At 41.1% G+C, this 19092-nt stretch overlaps 1 protein-coding gene across 8 annotated transcripts in view; it reads left to right on the top strand.

Annotated features, from left to right (window-relative positions):
• Positions 1-5215: 5215 nt before the first annotated feature.
• Positions 5216-19092, top strand: part of MED12L (mediator complex subunit 12L) — a 334051-nt gene continuing 320174 nt past the window's right edge. Inside the window, exon 1 of one of the 8 annotated variants that reach the window (XM_048863447.2) lies at positions 5216-5602. In XM_048863447.2, the coding sequence (XP_048719404.1) occupies positions 5504-5602 (99 nt within the window). In that variant the 5' untranslated portion in view covers positions 5216-5503. The remainder of the gene's footprint in view (positions 5603-19092) is intronic. The other 7 variants (XM_075132179.1, XM_048863442.2, XM_048863446.2 and 4 more) reach the window with 7 other exon arrangements.

The raw sequence follows: 19092 nt of genomic DNA, 5'->3' as shown, positions 1-19092 counted from the left end.
ATGGAATTTTATTTATAAAGGATGCAATTACTGTCCTGGGTGGAGGCTTAGCACCACAACAGAAGCTGGTGAAAGCTGGGGATAGGAAGCATGAGAACTACTTTTTCTCTGTAAACATATTGCTGTCACAAATGCATCTGCTTGCCTGTAGCAAACTAGTTTCTATTTATATTAGGTGTTTGTAAGGTGCCTACCATCCTGGCATCTCTACCAAGCAATTGGAGACTTTACTGCAATAAGGGAAGTGAACAATTCTGACAGCAATTGCATGTCTATGGTAGGGACTAACACCCTGATTCATGAAGATAGGTAAGTATGTGATATCCTTACTCATCTTAAGTAGTACATTATTCTGGGAGAAGTCCCACTGAGTTCACTGTAATTTTCTTTTGCAGAATAAGTATTCAGAAGTTGCAGCTCATTCTACTGAAGCTGTTTTGTTTTTCCCATCCAGAGTAAGTTCCAGGTCCTGTGGCCCTTACTCATTGAAGTCTATGGGGCTATTCATGTGAGGAAGGACTGGGTTGGATAATTGCATAGTAACAAATGTACTTAGCATTTATACAGCAGTCTTCTCACAAAGATCTCAATGTACTTGACAAAGCAGGATGGATATCATTAGCCCCCTATCCTAGATATGAAACTGAGGCACAGAGATTAGAGACAGAGTGACAGAGCCTAGAATGAAATTTGGGCCTCCTGACTCCCACTCATTGCCCTATTCAATGGAGCATACTGCCTTTCCATAGTCTTTTTTCATGTATTGGGTCAGGTTCTTGGCCTGCTTGTCGCAGACTGTACTCAGTCATGCAGGCCAGTAAGGGGAGTTACTCCTCTGCTCATGGGTGCCAGGTTTGTATAGTTTTTGGTGGTGCCCAGAACGGATCCAAGCAGAGACATCCCGTCCATAGGATGAACTGGGGCAACCGCCCTGGGCCCAGTGCTTCAGGTGGACACGGGGTCCATGGCGGCCTGGGGGATTCACGGGGGGCCTGGTGCTGGCAGCAGCAAGCGACCATGGTGCCAGCCCGCTCCGTGGCTCCCAGCGTTACTTGGGGGAGGGGGCAGAATCCGGAAGGAGGCGGGGCAGGGGTGGGTCGGGGCAGAGCAGGGGCAGGAAGGGGTGGAGTGGGGTGGGGCAGAGCAGAGTCACTTGCTGCTGCTGGCACTAAGCCTCCCGCTAAACCCCCAGGCCACCCTGGACCCCGCACCCCCTGAAGTGTGGAGTCTGGGGCAATTGCCCCGGTCCTTCCTATGCTCTGAAAATATAAACTGAAACATTTGTGGAGCTGGGCCCACCTTCCTGAATATTGGTGGAGCACAGGCACCATGGCCCCATAAACTTGCCACCTATGCCTCTGCTTGGCCATACTCAGATTCCTTCCCCAGGGCTGGTGTAGCAGAGCAGGGGCTACTTGCTTACTACTGCTCCTCCCTGCAAGCTTCCTTCTCATTCTGAGAAGAGCCTCCATGAAAAGAGGTGAAGTAAGTTACTCCTCTCACAGAGGCAGTGGGTAGGAGAGAGGGAACTGAGACTCTGAGAATCCCAGTTTTTTTCCTGAAGTGATGCAGTTATGCACTAGCCTTTGCTTAGGCCAGGCTGTGAAGTTACAGTCTAGCCCTATCTGATAGTCTCTGCACCCTTGGACTCACGAGCAACTCAGGGAAAAATATTACAGTAATTGCAATATTATAATAGCATTTCATATAATAAGCTACATTTGTTTGCTATTACTCTAGGCCTAATCTTGCAGTCCCTACTCAGAAAAAACTCCCATTCACTACAGCTATCCTAGCAAGGACCACAAGCTTTTTCCTGGGGAATTTAACAAATAGCAATAAAAACCTGAATTATACATATTGACACCATGAATCTTGTGTGAGAGCCTTTCATGCCTTTACCACTTAACAACTGGGCAACTGTAATGTCGCTCTATATCTGATGTCCAGTCAGAAGCTGAGGCTAGTACAGAATATGACAGCCCACTTAATAAAGAGCCTTTATTACTGTGAACACCTGAAGCCAGAACTCTGGGATCTTCATTTGCTGATTTTTTAAAAACTTCTTGATTGAGTTTAAGGTGGCATTTTTGACCCTTTAAAACCCTAAATGGCCTGGGAGCAGCCTACCTGAGAAACTGCCTCTTCCACATGCCCTAGTACCACAGATGAGATCAGCAGGTGCACTCAGTGTAACAGAGAGAAGTCTGCCAGCTGAGCCTCTCCCTGAAAGCCCCTTTCTGTTGGGAATACTCTTTGCACTAGTTTAGAATAGCCCATCTATTTGAGCGAGTGTTAGATAATGGAAGAGGAAATCTGTGAAGGGAAAAGTGTGTGGTGTGGTGGGAGCATTAATCCATAAGTGCTTGGCTGAGAGATGCCAAATCTAAACAGTCTCAGGCTTTCTTCTTTAACCATCAGAAAGCAATCCCAAGCTTACTCAGATTGAAACCAGGAGACTCAGTCCTGATTAAAATTGGATGAGTGTAAATACTCGACCACACCATCTGCAGCCCAGGATGCTACCTTGATGAGACTGATCAAGAAACTGGGTGCAGAAGAAACAGAGAGCATATTCAGTTGTTTCCACATGCAGTTGAATTGCCATGATTCTAATCTCAGTGGGTTTAATGCAGGGAGATAATTCTGCTGAGATGGGTCTTAACTATTGAACAGGAGTATACACATTTGGGGTTTGATAGTCCCAACTGGACAAAATCTTGCTCAAGGCCAGAAAATGACCAGATCTGAACAAGTGAGGGAACCAATGACTTGTCTGGAGCTATGATTTTGATTTTCAATAATAATTCTGGCTAAGGATAACTTACATAGAAAAAGGGGGTGGGGGAATTGTGAGGAGATGTCTGCTATTTCTTTAAAACTTTGGTGTGAAGGCGGATGGAGGGTGTGGTGGGGTTGAAGGTGTGAGTCAGGTTCTACAGTGAAGAATAAGAAAGATTAGCTTTAGGGAATATACAGTTTTCCTTATTACAATAGAGTTCCATGTTGTTCTAGAAGACAATTACTTTGTAAATCTGTACTGTTGTCATGTGACATCCACAAGGGAAGGGCACCTGCTGTGCAACAACTGAGGAGACGCTTTCCCTCCCCCCACCACTTGACTTAAGAGACATGTTGGGAGTACACCTGCTGCACAATAACTACGGGCTTTCCTCCACCATCTACATAATATGTTCACCAGAAGAAGGGTCTGTAATAGCTGGTGGCCTCTTCAGCACTGCAAACAACACACCTGCCAGAAGAACAAAAGTAGCAACCTGCCAAGCCCAAATGTGGGATGTGATATAGGACAAAGAGCCAGAATGGGGAATATAAAAAACCATCCATGCAGAAAATTAAAAATGCTGTGGGATTCCTTACTTTAGTGCAAATGACTCCTTCTATAATGTATGCAGTGTAGTTGTAGCTGTGTCAGTCCCAGGATATTAGAGAGACACGGTGGATGAGGTAATATCTATTATTGGACCAACTTCTGTTGGTGAGAGAGACAAGCAATTGAACCACACAGAGCTCTTCTTCTGGGCTGGGAAAGGTATTTCTAGCATCACAGCTAAATGCAAGGTGGCACAGATGATTTATTATTTATTTAGCATAAGTAGTTAGCACATATTGTAAGGGACCATTCAAGGCAGAGTGGCCCATTATCAAACAACTACAACCCATACTTGATGCAGACCCCATCCTGAAAGAAATCTTTCCTGAACCCCCACTTCTGGCCTTAAAACAACCACGTAACCTCTCCAACTTCAGCATCAGATGCAAGCTCCCCACAGAGCAGGACACACCAACTCAAAGCGGCATCAGACCCAGCCAGCACAACAGATGCAAAATGATAAAAGAGAATCACCCCTTCACCTGTGGGTGAACACTTTTCACAAAGTGATCACTCTATATTTGACCTATCCTCAAAGGAAACTGGCACAAAACTTTCAAAAGATGAGCCTGGGAGCTTAAATTCATTACTCTGTTGGACACTACAAATCATGGACTGAACAGAGACACTGGATTTATGTTTATTACAACAATCTGTAACTCACTCATCCCTTTTTTGTCCTGTGACTGCAGAAATGTTAACAACCACCCTACCTTGAATGGCCCCTTAGAAAATGTGCTTACTACTTGGGATAAACAATCTGTTCCATCTTGCATTTAGCTGTGGTGCTCATACCTTTCTCAGACCTGAAGAAGAGCTTTGTGTGGGCTTGAAAGCTTGTCTATCTCATCAACAGAGGTTGGTTCAATAAAAGATATTACCTCACCCACCTTGTCTCCCTCTACAATCTCAGTTTTAGGATTCTTTATTTCAGAAGTAAATTATTTTCAACAGTAAAAGTGAGTCAGGAGAAGTGACACCAAGTTTGTTGAACGTAGATATGTTTGCGACTAAATGAATAACATCCCTCAAAATAAAGTACAGTGGAGTGCTATGCAGAGAAGGTGTCTTTTTGCACAATAGCTATGGGTGTTTCTCCATAATACATCCACCAAACACACTGGAGTTAAGAAAGCAGTTAACCAGGCTGTAAGCCACTGTGAAAGTCTGCTGCATTTTGCAGAGCCCATATCCCATTTCCTTCACATTATTTCTAAGTGGAAGCACTTAGGGACAGCAGTTTCATTTTGAAGCAGTAGGAAGCAGCCACTTAACAGGCACAGCCAAAATTCCTGCAGATTCCCACCTGCCTCCCCCTCCACAATCTCTTTCAGGCCTCAGCTGTGCTCACTTCCATCTACTAGCATTTGTGGGAGTCACCCAAGCCCCCAGAGCTGTAGGCGGGGGGGGGGGGGGGAACACTTTATCTGTTTAAACATTTAATGTCAGAAATAGCCAAATAACACTTAAAAAAAAACGTTTTGCTTTGTTATGACCCAAGTTATTAGTCGATGTCCTGCTATGAGCCGATCTAGTACATCTCAGTTATGTGGAGATTAATGCTTTCTCTTTCACTTGGAGATTAATTTTAAACCAGTTTATTTCTGAGCCCCTCTCAGGAGGAAGGATTTTGCTCTGCGTTGCAGTCGGGCATCTACCATCAACCCCTCGTTCTGGATGCAATTGGAAGGCATCTCCCTCCTGATGAGTGACTTGGCTGTGTCTTTAAGTGATATAGTTGAAAAAGAAATAGCCAGGCCGGTTTGAAATCCCCTCAGTGAAATTATCCTAGAGTGAGAGAGGGAGCCCTGGCAGGGCTGGGAAGGGGGGACATACCCCACCCCCAAAACCCTCCCTCCAGCTGTCCCAGGGCACACACTGCCCTGCCCTGCCGGACCCCCAGCTGTGGGGCACTTGCTTGGCAGCAGCCTGGGGGCGATGCTGGTGGGTGTCTGTCAGGAGGCAGCATCCAGCCTGCCTCGCTCGCCGCCGCAGGAGAGAGCGAGCCAGACGGAGAGAGGGAGCCTGTCTGCAAAGTGCTGCTCCCTGGTGCTCAGAGCCTGCTCCGTCTCCAACTCCCATTCATTTTGCCGGCTAACATGAGAGATCATGGCCGCCTTCGGGCTTCTCAGCTATGAGCAGAGACCTCTCAAACGCCCCCGGCTGGGGCCGCCCGACGTCTACCCCCAGGACCCCAAGCAGAAGGAGGTGAGAGCCCGAGCCTTCGGCTGCGCCGGGCGGGGGCTCCGCGGAGCTGGCGAGGGGCAGAAGTTTGCCCAGCGGCCACCTGAAGGGGTGATGGGGGCGCGAGTCTGGGGGTGGGGTGGTGGGAAAGGAGCCTGCCGGAGCGGAGCTGCTGCCAGTGTGGGGGGAGCCCTGAACCGGGGCGGTGATGTTTCCACTGGGGGGCTGCTCCCAGCCTGGGCCTGAGGCAGCCCCGGCTGCTGCCGCCCCATTCCCCTCCCCTCCCTTGTGAAGCCTTTTAAACTTTTGAAAAATGTCGGCTGGCAAGGCAAGGCAAGGCACCCCCCACTGACTTGCATTTTCTGCGGCGAGGCTGGGCAGGCATGACAGCTCTCTGGACCTGTGTGAACAGGAGACCCCCTTCTCTGGCAACCCTGGGGGAACTGATTTCCCTTCCCTCCCGCCTTCTGGGGCAGGAAATTCTGACCCAGAGGAGATGGACAATCATTATAGACGGACAGAGGCTTGTCTATGTCCATGGATGCTGTAGTGCAATAGGCAAGTTATTTGGCTGTTGGTCAATGGTCAGTAACATCTGCTGAAAAAAAAGCTGTTTGCTTGACTTCTAGGTGCGTTGCTTCAGCACTCTGGGTGCCACTAGCAGGTACAGTGCAGTAACCATGGCATTCTGTAGGTAGGGTACACTGCAATTAACAAGCAATTATTTAAAATAATTGCTTGTTAAAATAATCACTCTGCTACAATTTGTCATGGGACTTGTTTATTTTTTGACTCACCTGCTTCCCATCTGTAATGTTTTGTACAGGTTAAAGCTTCAGTCACCTGTAAACCATTTTGCCTGGGTGACTTTCCTTTTCTTACCGTGACCTCAGCCAAATGGTAGTCATTGCCCTTATAGATATTTTGAATGTAATTGAGGGAGGGAGGGGAAATCAGCAAAGATAATTGAAATGAGATGGATCCTCAAATTTGTTGAGGTAAAACCTTCTGGGAAGTGCAAGTGTTCATGTCCTTCTGTTGTTACAAATATTTGGTATTTTTCTTTCTAAAAGTGCATTTTAAGAAAATGTGCCCTCGAATTGTTAATCTAGATTGTAAAATTACAAATCCCAAAATAACAAGTAACTCTTAAAAAGAAAAGGAGTACTTGTGGCACCTTAGAGGCTAACAAATTTATTTGAGCATAAGCTTTCGTGAGCTACAGCTCACTTCATCGGATGCAAGTTTATGCTCAAATAAATTTGTTAGTCTCTATGGTGCCACAAGTACTCCTTTTCTTTTTGCGGATACAGACTAACAGGGCTGCTACTCTGAAACCTGTCATCAAGTAACTCTTAGGCAGCGCTTGCTGATGTGTTGACTTGCAGGTAAACCAAATAGAGATCTGAGACCACAGAAGTAGGGATAATGATTCTAATTTCAAAGGGCAGCTGGATGCATGGCCATCTCAAGTGAGAATTTATTAATTACTAAAACATAGTTTCTTAAATCTTAAGCAGTGGGCTCTGAGTGACCTTCAATTCTAAGGTAAGATGCAGCCCAAGGAATTCAGAGACTTGAAAATGTATTTTTAAAACTTGGTCAAAGGGGGAAGGGGAAGGAGGAACCATACTTGCTGCTCTCAAATATTATCCAAACATTTGATCATAGTCTCTATGCTGCTGTTGTCTCTGGTAATATAACAAAAACATATCTAGAATTATGGTTAATTCCTTTATTGAGGACTTGGGAGAGTAATTCAGGACTGGCAATATGTTCTAGTTGGTGCTTCTCTGTAAAATCTGACAATCCATTACACTGTCTGTCAGTATATCTGCTTCCTGTACATTTTTTTTCCTTTTGCCAAGAAGATTTCCCCATTTCACCTTTATATTTCTTTTACGTTCAAAGCTCCTGCTTCAAGCTGATTATGCCTCTGGCTGTCTCTAAAGTCCTGGGGTTTGATCCAAAGCCCATTGAAATCCGTGAGAGACTCGCTTTTTCCATTGACTTTGTTGGGCTTTGGATCAGGCTCATGGCCCCTTGTGTGGTATGAAGGCCACGTACTTCCATTCCCTGCTATTCCTCTCCTTAGTAGCTGTATGTACTGTTCCTAGAGCACTTCCAACTTCCACCCTTTCCCCACATCTTTTTTCGGTGAGTTCACCATTTATGAAAGTTGCCAGCCTGAGTCCTGGAGAATGAATCTCTCTAGTTATCTATGGAGCAAGTATAGCATGGGCAGCAGCAATGTAAGATTCTCCAGGTCGCCTGGTTATCATGACCCATTCATTCTTTGGTTTCTTTGCTGAGACAGCCAGCAAGGATGTCAGTGATGCTAATTTTGATGGTGATTTGCGAACATGGACGCATCTGCTATGAATTCGACTTAAACCACCAACTGATTCATATAGGTCACCAAACAGTCATCCGATTGTAACTGCTTCTGGTGACGGCTGACTTCAGATGGATTTGAACTAGTGATTTAGATAAAAGCTCCATTTTCTATCCCATTACCAATCCTCTGAACTCTTGTTTCTTCCGGCCTCCGCTTCCATCCCACATGCTGCCCTTGTTGTCATATTTATAAATAAAATTGTAGGTTACCATTATTTTGTGACACATTGTATATTTTTACAAGTGATCTTGACCAAACTTACAGAACTGTATTTGGACTAAGGTGTGACTACATACACAGATCAATTTTTAGCTCAGGAATGCGATATATTTTTAGTTAGGAAGAGGACTGATTCTTGCAGATACATTTTATACATATGCAGTCAGTTACAATAAGCGTGATAGTGGTAAGTGTCCAGATGGTTAATATTTAGAACACACTGCATGGGCATATTAGTAAGTAGAAAATAACTGCAACCGGCCTATTATTTGCCATGAGATAATCGATTGAAGCATAACTTAGGGGGAAGACTTGCTCACTTTATGTTCACATGTTGCATTGCTATGTGTTTGTTGCAGTGAGCATACACAGTATGAAATAACGCTACCAGCATCACTCCATCTCTGTTGTTAAACCATAGTCATCATTTTTGGAAAGTGGTAATAAGCTTAAAATGATTGATTGAAGAAAAGTTAGGAGCAAGTTAGAGTAGATATTTTTGATTAGTGTGGTGTCAAAAACCATCATTTCATCCTTTACCAAATTCACACTCCATCGAGAACAGGCAACACCTCATATGTTGAATTGTCAAGTTCTATATCTCAAATCTGGTTTTACAGTAAGTGGATGCAAATATGAGGTATTGTAGGCTTTAAGACCTGGTGTTCAATGTTTTTTACAATTGGTCAGTCTCTTTGGAATTAGTAATTACTTACAGATACAAAAGGATGGTTGAAGGCACACCTTCAACTTAAAAATCTCACTTCTGTCTGAATATATTTTTACCTAAAATTGCGAAAAAAGAAAGATTAAAGAATTATTTTTTGGTGTATTACTTTGGACAATACTTGGCACTTAGAGAGTTTTACTGTGTATTCAGCTTCATCTGTTGAATGACTGCATTTTTCACATAACATAGGAGAGAAAAACTTTGAAAAAAATTAAGGAAAATGTGATTGCTGGGGAACTCGGGGCAAGTGTAGTACCTAAACCTACTTTTTTTCCCTTTTTTTTAAAAAATGCTTATTAGATTTCAAGTTGACAGTGTCCCTTTAAAATAAACTCAACTCACATTAAATGCTGTCTAACACAGATCTAAGGCATAACACTTAACCTAAATAATACAATACAGCATTAGGGCCAGGTCCTCCCTGTTTTGCTCATATAAGTAGTTCCATTGACTTAAAAAGCATTATAGAATTTCATCCTTATAAAACTTGTATGAAGGAGACTATTAAATCTCAAAATGATTTACAGAATCAAATTCAAAGTATAACAATTTCATGTCATGCACATCCCTGTTGTATTTAAGAAGTGCCCCCAGTAAGGAAGGGGTTTCCATTGTTCTTTCCAAACTAGAAGCATACAGCATGACTCTTCCCAAACTTCAGTTCTCTTAGGTTTAAAATGCCTCCCATTACATCCATAACCAATACTTTATTTTGTTTCAGATACTGAATTGTTTCATCCAGCATAACAGGGAAATCTATCCCAACACGATTCCCTTATGCAGTTTCAGAACATGCCTATTCTTCTTAGGCCCTTTGAAAGTACATGTAAATCACTCCTTTCTCTCATGCTCTGCGGATCCATTTAATATGTTCAGTGTGTAATCTTCACAGTCTCTGATACACTCGGCTTTAGAGCTCAGTGTTTTTCCCTTTCCAAAGTAATGGAAGCACCATTCTGAATAGTTACCCTAGAAAGCACTAATTGCCATATTAACATTAAGACTAATCCTTTCCTGCTTCCTCCCCCACCCACTTGCAATGTATTGCATCGTCCATAAGAGGTAACTAGTATAATATGTTATCTATGTGCTTTCTCATCTGTTTTAGGGAGTTATTTCTTGATCTCAGTTATAAATCAGCTGCACTACTATAAACCATGTATATGCTGGGGATTTGTGCCAGGGCAGCCGCATCAGTGGCTAAAATCGCAGTATAGACGTGAACATAAGAACGGCCATACGGGGTCAGACCAATGCCAGGTGCTCCAGAGGGAATGAACAGAACAGGTAATCACCAAGTGATCCGTCCCGTGTCACCCATTCTCCGCTTCTGGCAAACAGAGGTTAGGGACACCATCCTTGCCCATCCTGGCTAATAGCCATTGATGGACATATCCTCCATGAATTTATCTAGCTCTTTTTTGAACCCTGTTATAGTTTTGGCCTTCACAACATCCTCTGGTAAAAAGTTCAGAAGGTGACTGTGCGTTGTGTGGAGAAATACTTCCTTTTGTTTGTTTTAAACCTGCTGCCTATTAATTTTAGTTTGTGACCCCCTAGTTCTTGTGTTATAACACTTCCTTATTTACTTTTTCCACACCAGTCTTGATTTTATAGACCTCTATCTCATCCCCCCCCCCTTAGTCCTCTCTTTTCCAATCTGACAAGCCCCAGTCCTTTTAATCTCTCCTAATACAGAAGGTGTTCCATACTCTTAATTTTTGTTGCTCTTTTATGAACCTTTTCTAATTCCAATATATCTTTTTTTAGATGGGACGACCACATCTGCATGCAGTATTCAAGATGTGCGTGTACCATGGATTTATATAGAGGCAATATGATATTTTCTGTCTTATTATCTATCCCTTTCTTAATGATTCCCAACATTCTGTTTGCTTTTTTGACTGCAGCTTCACATTAAGTGGATGTTTTCAGAGAACTATCCGTGGCCTTACTTAGGAAGGGTTTGGGTATCCGAACTACTACTTTAGCCTGGGAGTAAAGGCCCCAAAATCCAATCCCTCTGTCTGTCGCTGCTGCCGGTTGAAAAAAGGAAATACGTTTTTGTGAGAGTTTAGGCCAGAGCTGAAATTAATGAGACATTATACATGCTTATCAGCTAAGACATCTGCTTTTTCAATAATGTCTGTTACCTTACAAATGCCTACAGAGAATATAAAGATAGCATTACAAATGTAGCTGAACATGTGCAGCTCTGACTCATTCACCTGTCCTTATTGGTACATACTCTGGATTTAATTCTACATTTTTGTATTTCATTTTTTATCTCAGTTTTGTTTTCATTCTTAGACTGGAAAAATAAACACAAAAACACAGAAGCTGATCATAACAGCTTGTATACTGTTAATTTTTTATATAGAGCATTTCTAAAATGTTTAATAGTAATCCAGTAAGTCTGAAAATGCAATCCAGGTTTACTTTCAGTGTACTAGTCCTTGTCCATGACAAATTTGTTAGCAAATGACAGAAACAGGTTGCTATTCACATTTAATATGAGAGCGAGAAAATACCTGAAATAATAACAAAACTCTTCCCAGCTCACAAATGGTTTTGCAGTTGTGTGGCTCAAAATGTGATTTTTAAAAAAAAAAAAAAATGACAGCTCAAAGTATTGTCTAATCACACCTAGTATTTTACGGGGGATGGGGAGAAGCCTCAAATTGCCCATTTTAAAATTAAGGTTGGTATGTGAAGGTTTGAAAGACAATCTAAATGTGTACTCTCAGACCTGAACCTTCCTTTAGATATGCAGTTTATATGTGTGTATTTGTGCCGGTATAGTTTATAAGGAAAAAACCCAGATACATGAGGTAGATGATAGCTGAAGTGAGTGGAAAGACTCCCATTGACTTCTGTGGTCTTTGAGTCAGGCTCTTAATATTATGCTGTAATCCTAATTCCCATGATAGAGGAGATGTTGTCTTTCTGATATAGAACTCTCAAATTTGGTGTGTACTAAAATGCATCCTTGTACATCTCAAAAACAGCTTGTGTGTGTGTGTGTGAGAGAGAGAGACACACACACACATGGCTACTTTCTCTGGGTTTATGTTTTATCTCTTCAAAGAGGTTTACAAATGTTAACTAATCCTCATAGCAACTGTATGTGGTAGGTAGTTAAGTGTTCCTGTTTTACAGAGAGGATGAGGGTCTGGCCCTGGCTATACCAGCCTTGTGTTGAGTTGCATTCTACGCCCATGGGCAGAATCGGCCCTAAATGCTTTATACAAGGTCACTAGGGTGTCAATGTGATTTGAACACACGAGTTCCTGGCACACAATCCCGTTTCATAACCACTATAAATCACAGCTTCATAATAACTCATTTCTAACCCCTTGTAGTTGCTTTGTGTGGTGTCATCAATGAAATACCATGTTACAGCATGTTAGCACTGTGTGCTGTGTTTCTTTATCTCCTAAATCCAACTGATAGCACTAATTCCTTCATATATGTTGAAAGATGACCACACCTCTGTTTGAAATCTCATCAGTCACATGGAAAGAAATTGTGTTAGGTGTGTTTCAAGATGGCATGTTGAATTAATCAGTTGTGCATTTACTTACTTACACACACCTCCCCAGCAGCAACTTCTGCAAATGGAAATATAGCCAATTTAATGGACACTTCAATTAACACATATAACTAATGTATTTTGCACTTTAGTGATAAGTTTTGTACATGTTTATAGTTAAGGATCAGTCAGGATTTTCATGATACAGTGGCTCAGGTCACTGTCACTTATGGGGAAAACCAACAGTTGGGAGCCAGAGAGGAGGAGAACTCTCCCCAACATCTCTATGCTGTAAATTGACGAAGTTCAAGCTGTAACCAGGTACTATATCAAATCTCTTCTCTTCCGTGCAACAGTGCATTGAAGTTGTGTTGAAGTGTCCTGAGGCTTTGTGTGGCTCTGTGCCACTCAAAGCATCATCGAAGCCATCATGGACTGGGAATAATGCTTTGTCTATCTTGTAATATTGTACTAAAGAAAAAAGGTGGAAATGTAAAATGCTTAAAATAAAATAAAAAAAAACCCTCCAGACTTCATAATTCACATAAGGAAGAGAATCCAGAGTTTAATATGGAAAGTATTTATTGTAGCTGTACTGTAAATAGTGGCAAAACAAGTACCTGTTAGTGCTGGATTGTGCATTTGAGCCTTCACAGCAAGGGTGGGGGCAGAAACTCCATCTTCCTTTTCCAGAAACACAGGCTTCTACCACTTCAGCTTAAGAGAAACTTCCTTAGCTCTTAGACATATAGGTAGAGCACTATGCGGATACAAATTTGTATCCACATCTGATGTGTGATCCACAAAAATGGTCTGGATAGCCGCATCCATGGATGTAAAACAGATATCCGCAGATTTGTAGGGCTCTATATACAAAATTTGTATCTGCGTCTGATATGCAATCTGAAAAAATGGTCCATGGATATCTGTGGATTTGCAGGGCTCTACGTACAGGACCGATGAGACACAAGCCAGTAATTCTGATTCTATCCAGTTGATGGCAGTGTCCCACTGTCAAGGTTCCTCCCCCACTCTGAACTCTAGGGTACAGATGTGGGGACCTGCATGAAAAACCTCCTAAGCTTATCTTTACCAGCTTAGGTCAAAACTTCCCCAAGGTACAAAATATTCCACCCGTCGTCCTTGGATTGGCCGCTACCACCACCAAACTAATACTGGTTACCGGGGAAGAGCTGTTTGGACAAGTCTTTCCCCCCAAAATACTTCCCAAAACCTTGCACCCCACTTCCTGGACAAGGTTTGGTAAAAAGCCTCACCAATTTGCCTAGGTGACTACAGACCCTTGGATCTTAAGAACAATGAACAATCCTCCCAACACTTGCACCCCCCCTTTCCTGGGAAATGTTGGATAAAAAGCCTCACCAATTTGCATAGGTGACCACAGACCCAAACCCTTGGATCTGAGAACAATGAAAAAGCATTCAGTTTTCTTACAAGAAGACTTTTAATAAAAAATAGAAGTAAATAGAAATAAAGAAATCCCCCCTGTAAAATCAGGATGGTAGATACCTTACGGGGTAATTAGATTCAAAACATAGAGAACCCCTCTAGGCAAAACCTTAAGTTACAAAAAAGATACACAGACAGAAATAGTTATTCTATTCAGCACAGTTCTTTTCTCAGCCATTTAAAGAAATCATAATCTAACACGTACCTAGCTAGATTACTTACTAAAAGTTCTAAGACTCCATTCCTGGTCTATCCCCGGCAAAGACAGAATATAGACAGACACACAGACCCTTTGTTTCTCTCCCTCCTCCCAGCTTTTGAAAGTATCTTGTCTCCTCATTGGTCATTTTGGTCAGGTGCCAGCGAGGTTACCTTTAGCTTCTTAACCCTTTACAGGTGAGAGGAGCTTTCCCCTGGCCTGGAGGGATTTCAAAGGGGTTTACCCTTCCCTTTATATTTATGACACCCACGCACATGAGCCAATTCGTTAGTGTCCTCTTATGCCTGTTGTACTTAGATTGCAGGGGGCCACACCACAGTGGCTGAATGTGACTACTATATATTATGCAATATCTTCTAGACACAAGAATGTGTAAAGAACGTTATTTTGCATTTCCTTTCTTTTGTGGGTTTAAGTTGGTCCCCTTTAAATTTGTCCTCTGAAGGATTCTCTCAGGTTAAAAATTACATTTTTAAAAATCCGTTGTTTTTAATAACACTATTAAACTGAAATAATTTTAAATCTAATTTGCCATTCACCAGTTCTGCTGTCTGTTTACTTCATATGCTTCATTTAGCCTGGATGTCAAAATACACTGGGCAGTTCCCATTTTATTTTTCACTGTAATTTTCTAGTAATTTACTTTCTGATTCTCCTTCACTAGCCCAATGATGCAGTGACTGAGTGATAAACATTACTGGAGAACGTTGCAAAAGAGTCTCTTCAGATTTCAGCAAATTAAAAACAAATTCTTATACAACTATATAGTCTGAAGTACCCCACAGTGATCCTTTAACATTGTTTGAACATAATTATTTATGGTGTATTTGTATTCAGTGTTCTTTCTCTGGATTCAAAAACACTAATTGAAGTAGGCCTGTCATGTACTAATTGTGACCCTAGGAGCACCCCGATGCCAGTTGGCAAGGGGCTCCCTGGTACATAACAATAAAACTCAGCTGGCCTGACCAGCTCAATGCACTTCATATGCTGTTGTCATGATATTTATCTAAAAGGTGTTGTCATGGAAGGTATCATATACAAACTGGTAACATGCTGGTCCTGAAAATCATTGCATGGTGTATATATGGGGCTTGTACAAAGAGTTGTAAATGTGTGCTGGAATTCTGTTAAAATGTGTTTGGCAAGCAATGCATAAACCGAGTCTGCCCTAGAAAAAGGAATATGTATTTGCTTGTCTGACCTGCCTGGTTGTCAGACAGAGACAATGAAGGTACGTATAAGGTAAATAAAGCTAACAAGCAGGGGAGAAGACAGCATGGTGTCTACACCCCAGCAGGAGAGAGAAGTTTTGTCTGGTCATACTTTTCAAAGAATATATTTCAAAGGTTTACTGGCCTATAAAAAGATGGGAGAGAACACTTACTTTATGTTTCATGGAATCAAAGAAACCAAGTGCTTTGAGCTCTGTGTGTTGGGTCTTGGCTAAAGACCGGGCCAACTATGCTATGCCCAGCTATGCCGGGCCAGCTATGTAGTGAGAGAAACTTCTTTGAACAGAAGACTCTAGTTTTGTTGATTTTTAATCATAGAAGCATATTTTTAGTTTGTTTGTAACCATTTCTGACCTTATTCCTTATACGTGGTGTCATTTAAAACTATGTCCTGAAGTTTGTTGGCAAGACAAGGGGGATAACCATAGCTTAGGCGCAGCAAAGCTCACACTTGCTGAGACTCAGAGGGGTAATACACTGGCTCACAGTTCTGGGAAACCCAGCAGATTGTCGTGCTAATATTCTGAAGGCTCTTTTGACTGCACTTGGTAGGTGTTGCAAGACTCTGCCATACAATGACAATGACAGTATATGAGGAGTGTAATAATGAAGGACAGAAATAAGTTCAAGGCCTGACTTTTTCTTCGAGGTGTAGAACAACTGCAACTTCGATTCAAACTATGGAAGATGAGGATGCTCTGAACATCAGCATTCTAATGTATTATCCTTTTCAAAATTTCTTACCTTTTATAAATGCTCAGCTACTATGGAGATGAGTGTTCTGAATGCATAGATGGATCTCAAAAATGCTTTGTAAAGCAATTAAGATTTAATAAAATTTGAGCTCAGCTACTCGGATGACTATTTAAAACTACAAAACAGTTTTAAATCTTGATTGGGCTTGCTTGGGGGCGCTGCTTGGTTTAGCTTGCAAGCTAAACCAAGTGATAGCATGCTCAACCTTTGTACATTTAGTTGTGTACAATTTAGGGTTGTCTACATGGAGAAAAGCCTCGGTAGCTGGTGTGCACTAGCTGTGTGGACACTTACTGTACACTGAATGCCTTTGTGTGCATTAGTTTAATTGGAGATGTACTAATCTAAACAGCTTGAGGGCACTAAGCAGTGTCTACACAGGGTGTTTGTGCAGAGTAACTAGTGCACTTTAATTTCACATGCTAGCTTCCTGCACGCTAACTTCTCTGTGTGGACAAGTCCTAAGTTTTTTACTGATGTTACATAATTAATTTGCTTGGCATTTTTTTCTAACAAAGTTGTACTTTTAGGATCTGATCCTGCACCGTTAAAGGAATTGATATCTCTCTTTGACATTAACAAGAGTGGGATACAGTTCTTATTTCTGAATTTTTTAACCTTCCCAGTATGATGAGTGTTCAGTTATATGAATATGATTGGTTGAATTAAACTAGTGTGATATATTTGAATCTTTTGATGGTATCTGGTACCTGGATTAATTGATCTCTGTTCTTGGTATGTTAAACTTCATTTATTAAAATCAAAAGCTGATTGGAAAGAAATTAATAAAAAAGTGAACCACTCCTCTGAAGCCCCACCTAGCTCTAAATTTGTTTGAGGCATGGATTCATTTAAAGTTCTTGTATCTGAACTGTTGTTTGACCAAGAAAAGTCAAACCAAAGAACTACAGTATTTGTGGTACCACTTAAACTTCAACTCATGCCATGGGTCAACAGTATGTAGGATATTGGAACACAATGTCACTTACGGACAGATTTTCAAAAAAGCAGAATTAAAATAAAAAGACAAACAGCAAAACCTTTTGAGGTCATCTATGCAGTGAGCAGTAACAGTAACAAATATATTATTTTTCTTTGCAGCTTACTTTACATTTAGAATTAGGGCTGTTGATTAATCGCAGGTAACTCACACTATTAACTCAAAAAAATTAATTGCGATTAAAATATTAATTGCAATTAATCGAAATGTTAACTGCAGTGTTAAACAATAGAATACCAATTGAAATTTATTAAATGTTTTTGGATGTTTTTTCTACCATTTCAAATATATTGATTTTTATTACAACACAGAATACAAAGTGTACAGTGCTCACTTTATATTATTTTTATTACAGATATTTGCACTTTAAAAATGGTAAACAAAATTAATAGTATTTTTCAATTCACCTCATACAAGTACCGAAATGCAATCTCATCATGAAAGTGCAAGTTACAAACGTAGATTTTTTTTGTTACATAACTGCATGCAAAAACAAAAAGATGTAAAACTTTAGTGCCTACAAGTCCACTCAGTCCTACTTCTTATTCAGACAATCACTAAGACAAAAAAGTTTGTTTATATTTAGGGGAGATAATGCTGCCAGCTTCTTTTTTACAATGTGACCTGAAATTGAGAAATCACATGGCACTTTGTAGCTGGCATTGCAAGGTATTTATGTGCCAGGTATGCTAAACATTCATATGCCCTTCATGCTTTGGCCACCATTCCAGAGGACATGCTTCCATACTGATGACGCTTGTTAAAAAAAACCTGAACTCCTTGGGGGAGAATAGTATGTCTCCTGCTCTTTTACCTGCATTCTGCCATATATTTCATATTATAGCAGTCTCAGATGATGACCTAGCACGTGTTCGTTTTCAGAACACTTTCCCTGCAGATTTGATGAAATGCAAAGAAGGTACAAACGAAAGATTTCTCAAACCAAGATTTAAGAATCTGAAGTGCCTTTCAAAATCTGAGAGGGACATGGTGTGGAGCATGCTTTCAGAAGTCTTAAAAGAGCAACACTCTGATGCGGAAACTATAGAACCTGAATCACCAAAAAAGAAAATCAACCTTGTGCTGGTGACACCTGACTCAGATGATTAAAGTGAACATGTGTTGGTCTGCACTGCTTTGGATCATTATCGAGCAGAACCCGTCATCACCATGGATGAACGTCTTCTGGAATGGTGGTTGAAGCATGAAGGGACATATAAAACTTAAGCGCATCTGGCATGTAAATATCTTGCAACGCCGGCTACAACACTGCCATACGAACGCTTATTCTCACTTTCTGGTGACACTGTAAACAAGAAGCAGGCAGCATTATCTCCTGCAAATGTAAACAAACTAGTTTGTCTGACTGACTGAACAAGAAGTAGGTCTGAGGGGACTTGTAGGTTCTAAAGTTTTACAGTGTTCTATTTTTAAATACAGTTATTTTTTGTACATAATTCTACATTTGTAAGTTCAACTTTCATGCTAAAGACATTGCATTACAGTACTTGTATGAGGTGAATTGAAAAACGCAATTTGTTTTTTACAGCACAAATATTTGTAAGAAAAAATAAATATAAAGTGAGCACAGTACACTTTGTATTCTGTGTTGTAATAGAAATCAATATATTTGAAAATGTAGGAAAACCCCAAAAATATTTAAATAAATGGTATTCTGTTATTAACAGTGTGATTAATAACAATTTTTTTAATCGCGCACTTAATCGCAATTAATTTTTTTAATTGTTTGGCAGCCCTATTTAGAATCCTTTTGATCGCTTTCATCTCTTGGTTGGTCTAATTTTCAAGGCTGTCTTGGGGGATAGTGTAGGTGGGAGGAGGGTTTTAGCACTTTGTTGTACTCATTTAGAATTCAGATTAGTGTTTCTGGCTGGCTTCATAAATCCTGTAGAGTGTTCAGAGTTCTCTTAAATTCAAAAATACTGTAGTGAAT

The sequence above is a fragment of the Caretta caretta genome, chromosome 9 (genome assembly GCF_965140235.1).
Source record: "Caretta caretta isolate rCarCar2 chromosome 9, rCarCar1.hap1, whole genome shotgun sequence".
Taxonomy (NCBI): domain Eukaryota; kingdom Metazoa; phylum Chordata; order Testudines; family Cheloniidae; genus Caretta; species Caretta caretta.
This window is presented reverse-complemented; position numbering and strand designations above follow the sequence as displayed.